We start from the raw sequence: 16374 nt of genomic DNA, 5'->3' as shown, positions 1-16374 counted from the left end.
TTGTCATGCTGGAAGATTAAGCTGTAGAAACATCTCAAGGATGATCAGTGGAAACAAGATGCAGGTGAGCTCAATTTTGAACTTCATGGCAAAGGCTGTGAATACTTATGTACATGTGATTTCTTTTTTTTTTTAACAAATTTGTAAAAAATCTTAAAAAAAAAAAACTTTTTCACACTGTCATTATGAGGTACCGTGTGTAGATTTTGAGAAAAAAATGATTTCATCCCTTTTGGAATTAGGCTGTAACATAACAAAATGTGGAAAAACTGAAGCGCCGTGAATACTTTCTGGATGGACCGTACGATCCAACATAAAGGATGCAGGTGTTTCTTTTTCCTTTGTTCTTGCAGGTCTGAATGGAAATGTTGCAAATCTTCTCTAGGGGGTATGCCCCCCTCAGCAAATTTTGAAATTCAAGATGCAAAATATACAGTGGAGTTAAGCCAGGATGGACATCTGGAGTAAAATGTCTGCTCAATCAACATGCCGATCTGTATTTGATTTGCTGTGGCAACCCCGAGCAAAAAGGGAGAGGCCAAAAGAAAGTAATCATATTGTAATGGCCTACTTGTCAATACAAACACAAATAAGATTTGATTATACCTTAAATGTATAATTTACAAAAGATACTTTTGTGGTGACATGATTAAAGTTTACAAATTCACTCATGAAAAACTTGGAAGTTATTTAAACTTGGATGAGATCTAAATTATGTGCTGGTGCCACATTTCATTTGAAGTAAAACACTAAAATTAAGAAAATATGCTCCTTTGTGTTAGCTACAAACTTACACAAAGGAGCATATATCAGTGGACTGTGACAGTCAGCTCTCTATTGCACAAAAATAAGACTTATTCCTCAACACAAACTTCAGCCATCATCTTAAGATAAATGACAAACAACTTGTGTTGTTTTTATCATGAACAGCAGATGTAGATTTTTCCTGTTAAAAAACTGAACACCAGATTTTCTGCTTCTCAGATCAGAGGCCACAGACACTCACCACATGCTAATGTTAGTCCATTAACATCGGGTTATGAGACATAAGCAAGTTCCAAAACGTGACACTGTTTTAAAGAAATGAACAAATAAATCCATTGTGAACCACCGCTTCTTTTCACTCCCCTCACTCATAACATCAGCCATGGTCTGAAATTAACCTTAAAAGTATATGGCCACCAAGCTTTTTAAGATTTAAGGCATAAAAAAATTCTTTGGCATGACTATAATTTTATTTATTAGTCTAGGGGGTTCATAATATGACACTGCTGATACAATCAAAGTTCACGTCTAAATTCATAAAAAGTTCCCCTGAAAGGTAATTTTTCAAAAGAACAGATGACCTTGAGCTACTTACGGCAGCAAACCAGTTACTATTGTTTGCAACATCTACTGGGTTACCACCATAATACCACAGACAAGCAGTAGGACAGTACTGTGTGAATGACTTACTAAGACACAAAAAGCCAAGGCACTTAAAAAAAGTAACACTACAGCTTTAACTACTCTCACAAGGAACAACCATCATGGCTTGTGAACTCAAGAAATGCAGTGTTCAAACAAATTGATGAGTTGGCATTCTAGTGGGGCTGTTAAGCATAAGAATTGTGCACAAAATGAAAGCAGCATGAACCTTTCAGGATTTGCTCTTGATGACTTTGATTTAAGATGTGGAGGCCAGCTAGAGGTCACTGTCCTGTAGGATATGAAATTTCTATGTATTAAATTAGAAATTGGTATGTCTTAGGATCTAAATGTGATGGAAATGTAAACTAAATGTGTATTTCCATGTATCTGAGCATGAGAAACCCATTTCTGATGAGTCCAATTGCCACAGAGGTCAAAAACTGTCACTCTTGGCAGTCAAAGGTCAAGGTAGCTTGAAAAGATCCCACATTTTGATCAATCAGATCTTAAATCTCAAATCAGATCTTGTTCACTCTCTTACTTCTATGGATTCTAGCGTGTCAGAAACCACTGTTGGTTATGTTGAAGATGCATTAACTGATGGTGCTGCGGCTGCACATATGCTCAAGCCAGGCAGTGCTAAAACCTTTCAGGACTATGCTGACAGTGTTTTATATAATACATAGTATTACAGTTGGCAGGCACAAGACGCATCAACATTGTTTGAGATGTGCATCTAACAGCCTAAAAGCCATGGCAAAACAGAAGAGAGGAAAGGGAACTTGGAGAACAGTGGAACCAGGCACTATGATGCCAAAGAACTGTAAAGACTTCTTGTCTGAGGAGGAAAACAAAGCTGAGATATTTCAATTTCTCTCTATTCAAGTGGTTAATACACAAGTTTTTTTTATGCGGCACACAAAATATTCAAATAGGAAAAAAATGAACAATTCCACAAACAAACACAGACAAAACTAGTGAGTCCGAAAGGGTGTGGGCTGAAGCAAAGCTTATTAGCGTCCACCCCTGCTAGTACAAGTCCAACAATTCTAATCAGTCATATTTACATAAATACAAATTCACTACTACATGTCGACACACAGACATACACATCAATATACTATTCACTTATAATTATATTTATATAGTACCAGATCACAAGAAAGTCGAATCAAGGCACTTTACGCCAGTAAGGACTAATCTTACCAACCCCCAGAGCGAGCACTAGGCAACTGTGGTGAGGAAAAACTCCCTATAAGGAAGAAACCTCAAGCAGACCAGGCTCTTGGGGGTGACCCTCTGCTTGGGGTGTGCCATATATACCTATATACATACGTATATACTTTACAATCATAAATATATACATACATATACACAGTCACTTATATACATATACACCTACCCATATCTATATATCTACATACGCATATACATACCCACACATTCAAATATACAATAAGTCCCACTTATAAATTGAACATTCCATATAAATCAAATTATATTTGCTTCTTTATGATACTTAGACATGATGTTCTTTTGAGTAGTTTCTTAAATCTTACTAAGGTACTACTCATTCTAACCTCTGTTGAACATTTGTTCCATTTCCTCACCCCAACCACAGATACACAAAAACCCTTTACATTTGTTCTTACTGGTGGTTTCATAAAAATTGCACAACCTCTTAAACTATATCTGGATTCCCTCAATCGGAACAGACTCTGGACATGTCTCGGTAAGGCTTGGTTTTTCGCTCGAAATAAAGTTTGAATTGTAATGTAATCGACCAAATCTATGAATTTTAATACATTTAAAGACACAAATAGAGAATGAGTTGGTTCACGATATTGTTTATTGCAGATGATTCGTATGGCTCGTTTTTGCAAAAGGAATATTGGATTGGTATTTGATTTGTAAGTGTTTCCCCATGACTCAACACAATATGTCATATATGGTACCATCAGAGAATGATATAAAGTAAGTAACCCTTCTTGCGGCAGTAGGTCTTTGGCTTTATACAAAATGGCTATAGTTTTTGACAATTTTGATTTCACATAATTTATATGTGGTTTCCAGCTAAGTTTCTTATCAATTATAACACCTAAAAATTTATTCTCTGTTACTAACTCAATTTCCTTATTGTTTATAGGTAAATTTTTACATTTGTGTGCCTGTTTATTTCCAAATATAATACATTTAGTTTTCCCAAGGTTGAGTGACAACTTATTAGCGTCAAACCAAACCTTAAATTTTTCCAGTTCTTTCTCCACTATGTCCAGAAGCTGTTCAAGATTTTCACCGCTACAGAACACAGTTGTATCATCCGCAAAAAGGACACATCTCAGTGAACTCGACACCCAACTTATATCATTTATATAGATTATAAACAACAAAGGACCCAGCACTGAGCCCTGCGGCACCCCACATGTGACATCCCTGAGTTCAGAATTTGTATTATTGAATTTAACATACTGAAGTCTGCCTTGTAAATAACTAGCTATCCATTCATATGCCAGACCTCTGATTCCATATTTCTGCAGTTTAATTAATAGTATTCCATGGTTAATTGTGTCAAACGCTTTCTGTAAATAAAAAAAAAACACCTATTGTGTATTGTTTATTGTCAACTGCAGTTGCTATACTTTCCACAAAGTTCATCAAAGCATGTGATGTAGTTCGAGACCTTCTGAATCCATATTGTTCTTCACAAATGATGTTATGCTTCAGTAAATAATCATTTAATCTTTTAGCAAATATTTTTTCCAAAATTTTGGAAAATTGTGGCAGGAGTGATATAGGTCTATAATTAGAAAATGTGTGTTTGTCACCAGTTTTAAACAGAGGAATTACTTTGGCTATTTTCATTTGAGAAGGAAATTTACCAGTACTTAGTGACATATTGCAAATATAATTGAACGGTTTTACTATACAATCAATAATTTTTAATAAAGCCATATCCAAATTATTAAAATCAGTCGATTTCTTACTTTTTGAACCATGAACCAGATCAAGTATTTCCCTTTCATGAGTGCCACCAATGAACATTGAAACAGATTTGTTAAACGCTAAATTATTTACCCAGACGTTATTAGTTGATGAGTCAATTTTACTGGCAAGATTTTTACCCACATTAACGAAGTATTCATTAAAGTGTTCAGCAATAGACTCGTCGTTATCAATCGTGATGTAGTTGTTACTCTGAAAAAATGAAGGATAATCTCTAGTTACTCTATTCTTTTTTACTATTTCATTTAATATGTTCCATGTGTTTTGATGTTATTTCTATTTTTGACAAGTAACTCATTATAATATATTTTTTTACTGAGTCTCATGATATTGATTAACTTATTCTTATATGTTTTATACTTACTTTCAGCTTCCTTAGTTCGTAGTTTTATGAATTGTTTATATAGTACGTTTTTCTTTTTACATGCCCTCTGAAGCCCCTTAGTTATCCATGGTTTGTTGCTATATTGATTTCTATATATTTTGTCAACAAATGGACAGTGTTTATTATACAAACTGGAAAAAATGGAAATGAAAGCATCATATGACCTGTCAACATCATCAACAAAAACATCTGACCAATTCTGACTTGATAAATCCTCCCTTAAATTATCAATTGTTTCAGGTGTTACTTTTCTACTCATGAATTTGATATTGCTTCGATACATACAACAACCCTCCAATGCAAAGACTGAGAAAACTGGCAAGTGATCACTGATATCACTGACCAGTAGTCCCCCACTAAGATTACCGGATATAACGTTAGTTAAAATATTGTCAATGAGAGTTGTTGTATCCATAGTTATTCTGCTAGGATGAAAAAATCTATATTGAAATCTCCACAGACAAATAAATGCTTATTTCTGTTGATTTTGTTGTACATTCCTAAGATAATGTTTTCAAAGGTGTCAATATTTGTCCCAGGAGCTCTGTAAATACAACTAACAACTATGTTTTTGGAGTTTATAGATGTAATTTCTATGGTAACACATTCCATGATGTTGTCCACTGTAAATGACATGTTGTTAATGAGTTTACAGTTATAATCTGACCTTACAAACAATGCAATGCCTCCGCCCCTTCTCGTCTGCCTATTAACCAGGAACAATTCATAACCATCAAGATATACCAGATCTTTATTATCCTCATTTAACCATGTTTCTGAAATTGCAATAACTGAAAACGTTTTTTGGATGTTTTCAAACAATCATTAATAGTGGACAGATTACGAGAAAGACTTCTGCTGTTGAAATGTATAATTGAAAAATCTTCATCATTGATTTTATAATTTTTGAATTGTTCTTCTGTAAAATATTTGCACTGTCTCACAATATTCTCACTGAAAAAGGTATCAGGATCATTTTCAGATTCGAAGGGGTGGTTAGCAGAGTTATTATAATTAAATGTATCTAGACAGAGCTCCTGGGCAGAAATAAACGGATCATTATCCTTAGTCACTATGTCTCTCGTCTCCAGGTGTAGATGATGTGGATGAGTGGGTTGCTCCAGTCTGCACCATGGTGCTGTGATGTGTTTGAGTCCTCATACCTATTGTTCATATTTGTCCAGCTCCTCGATGTTCCTTATTGCCATAACCTTTGCTTGTTCTGGTGATCCGTTCAGTTTGATGAATATTTTACAGTTTGAAGTCCATGTGTGCTGGATTTTTCCCTGTTTCTTTAAGAAGCGTGCTTTCCTGGCGATGTCGGCATTCCGTTTGGTGAGATGTTCATTGATGAATACGTTTGTCCCTTTCAGTTTTCTTCCTTGTTTTAACAGTGCTGTTTTGTGTTTTCTGTTGATGAATCTCATGATGACGGTTCGTTTATCACCGTCATTTCTCCGGGGCAGAGGGTGGCACGCTTCAATGTTATTTAAATCCATTTCTATACCTTTAGATAGGAGGAAATCAACAACCTGTTTTTCCACAGAGCTGATCTCCTGTTCACTGGGCTCCCCTCCGCTCTCATCTGTTACCGCCCGTGCGTAAGACCGTGGTTTGATGTGAAGACCTGTGATGATGACGTCGTTGATTCTGGTGTACTGCTCCAATTCAGCCACTCTATTTTCCAGCTGCACCAGATGCCGGTCTTTCTCGGCGTTCTGGAGCCGTAATGCCTTCACCTCCTCCACCAGATCCATGATTGATTTCTGTTGCTGCTTCACAACAGAAATCTCCTCTGATAGAAAGTCCAGAGATTTTTTAATATTGTCACCTTCCTCCGCTGTCAGAACCTTCTTAGACCCCATGGTCGGCTTATGGGCAGCTTGACGATCGCCGATGTTAACAGCCTGCGTTGTTTGTCACCGGGATGGATCTGCACTGCGCTGGTGCCGCGCGGCCTCGGTGTTTCCGCGCTGATGGATCCGCGGTGGCTGCACGAGCCTCTGGGAAGCGGCACTCGTGACGCGCGGCTTTAATGACACAGCGGGCGGCCTCAGTGAATTCACCACGTTGGGCGGGCCTCGGACGTTGTTGCTGTCCAGTCGCGGGGCTAAGTTGCCGGTTGAGGTGGTATTCCCACTGTCCGGGTTGGCAAACACCGGCGTGGCAGATGGCAACTACAAACACCACCTCTGAAAACTCAGGTACAAACTTTTTGCAGCTCGCTCTGACGACACGCAGCTCTCTAGTGACGACACGCAGCCATTACATCTTGACAAAGAAGTGTATGCCACAAACAATAATACTGTCCACTGTTCTCCTGGGGGTTGTGACATGAGTCTCCTGTGTCCATGCACTCATGAGGAAGCTGATACTTTGTCTCTTTCTTCGTGTGGCAGATGCAGCCTACAAGGGAACCAAGAAAGTGATGGTGCGAACTGTTGATTCTGACGTGGTCATCTTGGCAGTGGATGCCTTCAAGAAAGTCAGTCTGAAGGAAATGTGGATTGCCTTTGGAGTTGGTAGCAGTTTCTGTTATATAGCCATTCACGAGCTGGTTGCTGCACTGGGTCCTTCCACTAGTTCTGCACTGCAGGCATTTCATTATTTTATTGGCTGTGATACAACTTCTTCATTCTGTGGTCGTGGTAAAAAGACTGCCTGGGATACACGGTGTGTATATCCAGAGGCTACAGAGGCTTTCCATGAAATGTTGCAGATGCCTCAAGAGTTGAGTGATCTTTCCTTGTCTCAGCTTGAACGTTTTGTTGTACTCAATTATGACCGAACAAGTACATGCTCAGAAGTCAATGAGGAAAGAAAGCATATTTTCACCCAGAGGTCAAGATCACTGGAAAACACCCCCCTACACAAAATGCTTTGAGACAACACATCAAAAGAGCAATGTACCAAGCTAACATATGGAACCTTGCCTTGGTTCCTCAACCACATCTGCCCAGTCCCTCAGACTGGGGATGGATTGACACCGATGTTGGTTGGCAGCCACTTTGGACAACCCTCCCTGAGGCATCACAGGCTTGCTATGAACTTGTGCACTGTGGTTGCAAAAAGGATAGTGTTGGGGACTGTAAATGTAAAAAGGCAGCATTAAAATGCACACCACTGTGCACATGTTCTAGTGACGCGTGTTTGACTTGGTAGCTGGCCTTGGTCCTGGAATGACTGAAGCTCAGATCATAGAGAATGGTGTCCACTTCCACCCCCTATGGATATAAGAGTAGAGCCACTAGTGAAATGGAGGAGTAGGGGGAGGGATAATTTGCGGCACCAGGGTCCACAACGTGAGGATAAGCTGGCGGATTCATATCTCCTGGAAGATGGGAGACGGGTAAGTTGATTGCTGTCAATCATCCTACGGGCTTCTCCCGAACTATGTTTAGAAAACAACATTTATGATGACACATGTGGACACACCAAGTTCAAGTCTGTTGTTTCTGACATGTTGAGGTTAGGCCTATATTTTTGTACATTTTTGTTGTATCCATGTTCATAGGTCTGTTCTTTTGCCTGGTTCATATTTACATGTAATTGTTTGATAAAACACAAAGGAGCTGTACATTTTATATTTAGACTGACCAAAATGTGGGATCTTTTCAAGTGACCTTGACCTATGACCCCTGAGAGTGACTGCTATTGACCATATCAGAAAAGTTTTTCATGCTCAGAAACATGGAAATATACATTTAGTTTACATTTCCATCACATTTAGATCCTATGACACAACTTCTAATTTAATACATAGAAATTTCATATCCTACAGCTCAATGACCTCTAGCTGACACCAGGGGTCAAACTGCGAACGCCTCCACATCTTAAATAAAAGCTTATGTCATCAAGAGCAAACATTGAAAGTTTCATGCTTCTTTCATTTTGTGTGCAATTCTTATGATAATCAGAGCTTAACAGCCCCACGATTCTGCCCTCAGGGAGCATTCCTGGGGACATAATTGGGAATTTCTGACCTCTGAGTCCAAATGGAACACATGGTTATTGATTTTGAGTTGTCATGTCAACATACAGATTTTGTTCATGGCCGCTGATCTACATATATTCACTCACTGTATTTTAGAGGGTACCTGCCTAGACTTGTTGAAAGCCTAGCACATATCACAGTTGACACATTTATTGACATTTTTGCCTACCTGTGGGAATGTGTTTTCCATTTTCTCTTTCCTCTTCAAACTCTTCCTCTGATTGGTCCTCCTCACTCACATCTTCTGAAAGAAGGGATCATATTCAATTTCAATTTCAATTAATTTTATATTTATATAGTGTCAAATCACAACAATGCTGCCTCAAGGCACTTCACACAAATAAGGTCTAACCTTACCAACCCCGCCGAGGAAGCACACAGGTCACATTCTAACTGTTCCAAGGTTTTGTTTTTGTTTGTTTGTTTTACAGATTTTTCACATTAAGCCTATGAAGCTGTATTTTGGACACGACAGGAGCCTCTGCAACAGAGCCGAATGAAAGAATTCTACCTGCAGTCTGCTCGGATCTCTCTGAGCCAGAAACAGACTCCTCTTCCTCCTCCTCATCTCCCTCACTTTGGCTGCTGGTCTCTTCTTCATCCTCTTCTTCTTCTTCCCCCTCTTCCTCAGAGCCTGATCGTGATGCTATAAAAGATAGAAGAAATTACAGCATTTTAATTTCCAATACAATCTTAATCTGTGCCAAACTTTTATAAACTGCATCACATAAAAAAATGTATAAAGTAAAAAAAAAAGCCTAAAACTACACCCCGACCCCTAAAAAAAGAATGAATAAATGAACTGGGGGTAATAAAAATGAAAATAGGAGTACACACAACCTCCCAGAGCCATGAGAAAAAAAGTTTTATTATAGAATCATGGAATGATGGGATGAGGAAGAAATACTGCTTGTTGCAGAATTGAGGAATGACCCAAAATTTGCGCTCAAACCTGGTTTTTAGATGAGTCCAAAAAAGATCACTTTTGGCCTTAAGACCCCAGAGCCAGGACAGAGATGTACAGTCAGATCCATAAGGATTTCAACAGTCATAATTTATCGACTGGCCTATGTACACCACCACAATAACCCTGATGTAGTGCAGATCGTTAGCTTTAATTCAAGGGATTTAACAAAAATACTGCATTGCAGCCATATGTGTACATTGTGTCTCTATTTGGAGACCTCATACAAAACTGTACAAATGAAATTTAAGGATTATTTTTAATAAAAATAGAGGAGGTGAAGGTCTAGTGGTTAAGCGTTGGGCTTGAGACCAGAGGCTCCTTGGTTCAAATCCCAGGGTGACTGTAAAACTAAGGGTCCTTGGGAAAGGTCCTTAATCCCCTTGTTGCTCCCCGGTGTGTAGTGAGTACCTTGTATGGCAGCACCCTCACATCAGGGTGAATGTGAGGCATTATTTGTAAAGCGCTTTGGGTGTCTGATGCAGATGGAAAAGCGCTATATAAATGCAGTCCATTTACCATTTAAAAATAAGGCAATGCTAAAATATCTTCAACCATACAGTAGTGTTCAGAATAATAGTAGTGATATGTGACTAAAAAGATTAATCCAGGTTTTGCGTATATTTCTTATTGTTACATGGGAAACAAGGTACCAGTAGATTCAGTAGATTCTAACAAATCCAACAAGACCAAGCATTCATGATATGCACACTCTTAAGGCTATGAAATTGGACTATTAGTAAAAAAAAAAGTAGACTAGGGGGTGTTCACAATAATAGTAGTGTGGCATTCAGTCAGTGAGTTCGTCAATTTTGTGGAACAAACAGGTGTGAATCAGGTGTCCCCAAATTAAGGATGAAGCCAGCAGCTGTTGAATATGCTTTTCTCTTTGAAAGCCTGAGGAAAATGGGACGTTCAAGACATTGTTCAGAAGAACAGCGTAGGTTGATTAAAAAGTTGATTGGAGAGGGGAAAACTTATACGCAGGTGCAAAAAATTATAGGCTGTTCATCTACAATAATCTCCAATGCTTTACGTGGAAGAAAAAGGAAAACAACCATCAAAATGGATAGAAGAATAACCAGAATGGCAAAGGCTCACCCACTGATCAGCTCCAGGATGATCAAAGACAGTCTGGAGTTACCTGTAAGTGCTGTGACAGTTAGAAGATGCCTGTGTGAAGCTAATTTATTTGCAAGAATCCCCCGCAAAGTCCCCCTGTTAAATAAAAGACATGTGCAGAAGAGGTTACAATTTGCCAAAGAACACGTCAACTGGCCTAAAGAGAAATGGAGGAATATTTTGTGGACTGATGAAAGAAAAATTGTTCTTTTTGGGTCCAAGGGCCGCAGACAGTTTGTGAGACGACCCCCAAACTCTGAATTCAAGCCACAGTTCACAGTGAAGACAGTGAAGCATGGTGGTGCAAGCATCATGATATGGGCATGTTTCTCCTACTATGGTGTTGGGCCTATATATTGCATACCAGGTATCATGGATCAGTTTAGATATGTCAAAATACTTGAAGAAGTCATGTTGCCTTATGCTGAAGTGGACATGCCCTTGAAATGGGTGTTTCAACAAGACAATGACCCCAAGCACACTAGTAAACAAGCAAAATCTTGGTTCCAAACCAACAAAATTAATGCCTCGCAGATGTGAAGAAATCATGAAAAACTGTGGTTATACAATAAATACTAATTTAGCGATTCACAGGATTGCTAAAAAAGCAGTTTGAACATAATAGTGTTGAGTTTGTAGCATTAACAGCAGATTCTACTATTATTGTGAACACCCCCTTTTCTACTTTTTTTTTTTTTTTACTAATAGCCCAATTTCATAGCCTTAAGAGTGTGCATATTATGAATGCATGGTCTTGTTGGATTTGTGAGAATCTACACAATCTACTGGTACCTTGTTTCCAATGTAACAATAAGAAATATACTCAAAACCTGGATTAATCTTTTTAGTCACATAGCACTACTATTATTCTGAACACTACTGTATGAGCAGCACTGTCTTCATCCATCTTTCAAGCAAGAGCTGTGCAAGTGCGAGTATGTGGCTCGCAAAACTATTCATTTGTCAGATCAGCCTCAGCTTTCAGATATGGCTTGCGCATGGCACGATGATATACATCCTTTATTATGAAAATTTGGGGAATTAATTTTCAAAACCTTTATTTTAATTAACATTGTAATCCAAGATGGCGTGGCTGGCATACTTCCAAGATAGTGTGGCTCACTGATGTTACTGGTAGCAAGGTTAAACATCAGATAGTTCATTGCGCCATTTCACAATAAAATATTTAATGCCAGGATCCCAGCAAATACTTTCAATGTGAAAGGCATGCTGTCAGTGTTCCCTGCGACTGAGTTTAACTTGACAACACTGATGAGACTTCAGCTAAAATCCATTTCTTGCTAACACCAACAAATTCCCCACTATTTGTAGAAGTTTCAATAAGTACATACGCTGAATAAAATCTTTTATTATATGGCTGCGACACTACGTGCACTCTGAGTGGCTGATTACCGGTAGGCTGTTTTCCCATATCCGAACCAATTACCATGACAATCGGTTCGCAACGTGTATTTTCATTACAAACCAGGAAGCAAAAAACACGATAAAAAAACAAGTTGGACATTAAACATACTCCATAAATATCTAAAGAGCATCAGAAAAAACACAGATTGAAAGCTTACCAGCTAACGGCTGGACCATCTGTTAGCAAGTTCTTCATGGAGGTGAAGCGAACAGGTCTGACTACAAGACGTCAGCAGCTTTTATAAGATATCAGACCCGGTCTGATATTTCCCATTCAGACCTTGCGGTCAGTTAATAATCCTTTAATACTTTCCCACAATTTCTACAAAGTTTCAGTAAGTACATAAGCTGAATAAAATCTTATATTTGCTGTGAGTTCAACTTTAAATAAACTGTGATCGGGAGCTGGGGGTTCTGAGGTTTTGCTATTTTAAATATTCTAAATGTTCTGTTTAATTTTGTCTGAGTCTATTCCATTAACCTGTTTAATAGAAAGACTTTTATTTTCAAATAATTGATAATAAAACAGATTTTGAGAACAATATGAAATACTATATTCAAATAATAATATAATGTAACATATTACTCAAAACAGATCCAAATGCCGTAAAAAGTGCTTGTTATCAACTCCATGTCGATCAAATATCTTTAATTTGTGCCAAGTGACTTTTGAATGTTTGTACTGGATCAATATTTATATTATTTCTACCTCCAATGTCAGAATGTAAGTCGTTGGCTCACACATCAATCCACACATTTTACAACAAACTGAAATGTCCCTGACTCACATTATCAATAACTACTGTATGCACATCCATATGTTTGTGCTTCATGTACACTAACTGTGTTTACATAACGGCTGTGTGGATCATTGTCATTTGATTGGTGGCTTGTATGTCACGTGACATGGATTATTTGTACCATTTGCCATTCTGTTTCATTTACCATGCAATAGATCTTTTTAGTGTGCAATTTTGGTACTATACGAAATGTGCTATTGCACGGCCCGACCACCACAAATACTCACACTACCAGGGGCAGCATTTAGCTAAACACGGTGGAATTTGTTTTGCTGGTGGACGATGATTTGAAGGAACTAAATGACAGTGCTAATTCTTCTAACACAAAAACACAAATCCACCACGCTGTAAGCCATCTGGAGGCATGAATAGCTGATAGGATGAAGAGGATGAGAAGCAGGACAAATATGTCTGACCACGTTGGATGAACGTCAGTCTTTTTCTTAAAATAACTGTATTTGCATGTCTCTTTGTATCTCACTGTCAACCATGGCTAAAAAAAAATGCAATTTGTCTGTTAAAACTATGTAAGAGTAAGCACACACGCATCCCACCTTTAAAGAGCCTCATACAACAATCCATGAAAAAGCTACTTAAGCTCCCAATTTTCTATAGGAATAAAAATGGAATCATGAAAAACAAAAGAACGCTCCAACACATCACTAGTATTTTGTTGCACCACCTCTGGCTTTTATAACAGCTTGCAGTCTCTGAGGCATGGACTTAATGAGTGACAAACAGTACTCTTCATCAATCTGGCTCCAACTTTTTCTGATTGCTGTTGCCAGATCAGCTTTGCAGGTTGGAGCCTTGTCATGGACCATTTTCTTCAACTTCCACCAAAGATTTTCAATTGGATTACGATCCGGACTATTTGCAGGCCATGACATTGACCCTATGTGTCTTTTTGCAAAGAATGTTTTCACAGTTTTTGCTCTATGGCAAGATGCATTATCCTCTTGAAAAATGATTTCATCATCCCCAAACATCCTTTCAATTGATGGGATAAGAAAAGTGTCCAAAATATCAACGTAAACTTGTGCATTTATTTCATTTCATTTCATTTATTTATTTATTTTATTCATTTAAAAGAAAAAAAACAGAAAAGCAGAAATAAAGCATCTCTATTACCAGAATGAAAAGGAGCAGAGAGAAGAACAAGTCTTATATTTTCTGCCCCTTTTTACAATACAATCTTTCAATATCCAGCGTCATTTTTCAACATTATTTAACAGATTGTATTTCTTTAAACTTGTCACATACCACTGACTTATTTCATAATTATGACCATTATTAAATAGATTACATCTCTGACAGGTTACATTTTTAAACTTAAAACATTTTATACATTATTAACAAATTACTTTTTTTTTTTTTTTTACTTCCTTACAGCCCACTAACTTATTTTATAGTTTCATACTTACTTAATACATCTAGTTTAATACGTTTTTTAAATAATTTAAGCAACCTTAATTCTTTAATTTCTTTGCTGAGATTGTTCCATAATTTTACACCATTTACTGCAATACTCCGTTCTTTTACTCTGGTTCTGTATCTTGGTTTTCTAAAGACTTCTATTCCTTTCAGTTTATAACTACTTACTATTTTCTCAAACATATTCTGAATGTTTGTTGGTAAAGCATTTTTATTAGCTTGGTACATTGTTTGTAATATTTTCAAATCGACCAAATCACGAAATTTAAGTACCCTGTACTTAATGAACAATGGATTAGATGGATCTCTAAAACCACTGTTGCTAATCACCCTTAAAGCCCTTTTCTGCAGAATAAACAAAGGTTGTATATAAGTTGTATATGTTGATCCCCAGATTTCTACACAATAAGTTAAATATGGGAAAATCAATGAATTGTACAATGTTAATAAACCATAACTATTTAATGAATATTTTACTTTATGCAAAACAGCAATGGCTTTCGCTATTTTTCCTTTTATGTAATTTATGTGTGACTTCCATGTAAGATCTTCATCAATTATGACTCCTAAAAATGTCATTTCTTTTACCCTTTGTATATCCATTCCATCTATTTGTAATGACACGTTTTTTTTTTTTGCTCCGTCACTAAACAATATGAAATTTGTCTTATTAATATTTATATCAAACCAATGCTTAACCTTTTCCAATTCTGTTTTTATCACTTGTGCTACGTCCTGTATATCTGATCCAGAGTAAAACAGCGTTGTATCATCAGCAAATAAAATGCTACCAAGCACATTAGATACATTCACAAAATCATTGCTATACAAAATAAACAGTTTGGGTCCAAGTACTGATCCTTGTGGTACTCCATAAGCAATATTACACAATTCTGATTTGATATTATTTATCTGAACAAACTGTTTTCTGTTTTCTAAGTAGCTTTTTACCCACTGATGTGCAATACCTCTTATTCCATATTGTTGTAACTTGTGAAGCAATCTTGAGTGGTCAATAACATCAAAAGCTTTTTTCAAGTCAATAAAAATACTTACAAAATAATCCTTATTTTCTATTGTTGTTGATATTTTCTCTATTAATTCCATAATTGCCATAGCTGTCGAATGTTTTGTTCTGAATCCATACTGAGCATTATTTAAAATATGTTTCTCAGTGAATTTATCCAACCTTGTCACAAAAACTTTTTCCATAGTTTTAGAAAACTGTGGAAGCAATGATACTAGCCTGTAATTAGAGAATTTATGTTTGTCTCCATTTTTATATAATGGGACTACCTTGGCAATTTTCATTTCATCTGGAAAAATCCCTGTTGACAGAGACAGATTGCAAATATAAGTAAATGGTTCAATAACAGTTTCTATTATACTTTTTACAGTCATCATGTCTAAATCTTCATGGTCAGTTGATCTTTTGCTTACACAGTTTTTTACAATATTTCTTATTTCATCTTTTTCCACATTGTCCAGGAAAATACTATTGACCGTATTTACAAGTGTATGTAATGTATCTTCTACTATTGGTTTATTTCCCACCAGACTTGATCCTACATTTGAAAAATAATCATTAAACCCATTTGCCACTTCTTTTATGTCATATATCTCTTTATTTTCTTTGACAAAGTAATGTGGAAAAGTTGCTTTCATTCCATCACTTTCAATCACACTTTTTATAATTCCCCATGTTGCCCTCATATTATCTTTACTCTTATTTAATTGTTCACTATAATAATGTTTTTTTTGTTTCCTAATTATTGTCAATAGTTTATTTTTATATTTTTTTGTATCTGTGTTCTGTTTCCTTTGTTTGCATTTTTAA

General features: G+C 36.9%; 1 protein-coding gene across 4 annotated transcripts in view; it reads right to left on the bottom strand.

The window, feature by feature from the left end:
- The window catches only part of cdk11b (cyclin-dependent kinase 11B), a 121636-nt gene that overhangs the window by 50292 nt on the left and 54970 nt on the right, over positions 1-16374 (bottom strand). For 3 of the 4 annotated variants that reach the window (XM_034171932.1, XM_034171931.1, XM_034171935.1), the window contains 2 exons: positions 9304-9438; positions 8962-9036 (listed from right to left, as the gene is read on the bottom strand). In XM_034171932.1, the coding sequence (XP_034027823.1) occupies positions 8962-9036; positions 9304-9438 (210 nt within the window). The remainder of the gene's footprint in view (positions 1-8961; positions 9037-9303; positions 9439-16374) is intronic. The other variant, XM_034171934.1, reaches the window with a different exon arrangement.

The sequence above is a fragment of the Thalassophryne amazonica genome, chromosome 6 (genome assembly GCF_902500255.1).
Source record: "Thalassophryne amazonica chromosome 6, fThaAma1.1, whole genome shotgun sequence".
Taxonomy (NCBI): domain Eukaryota; kingdom Metazoa; phylum Chordata; class Actinopteri; order Batrachoidiformes; family Batrachoididae; genus Thalassophryne; species Thalassophryne amazonica.
The sequence above is the reverse complement of the archived record's forward strand: the minus strand, read 5'-3'. Positions and strand labels throughout refer to the sequence as shown.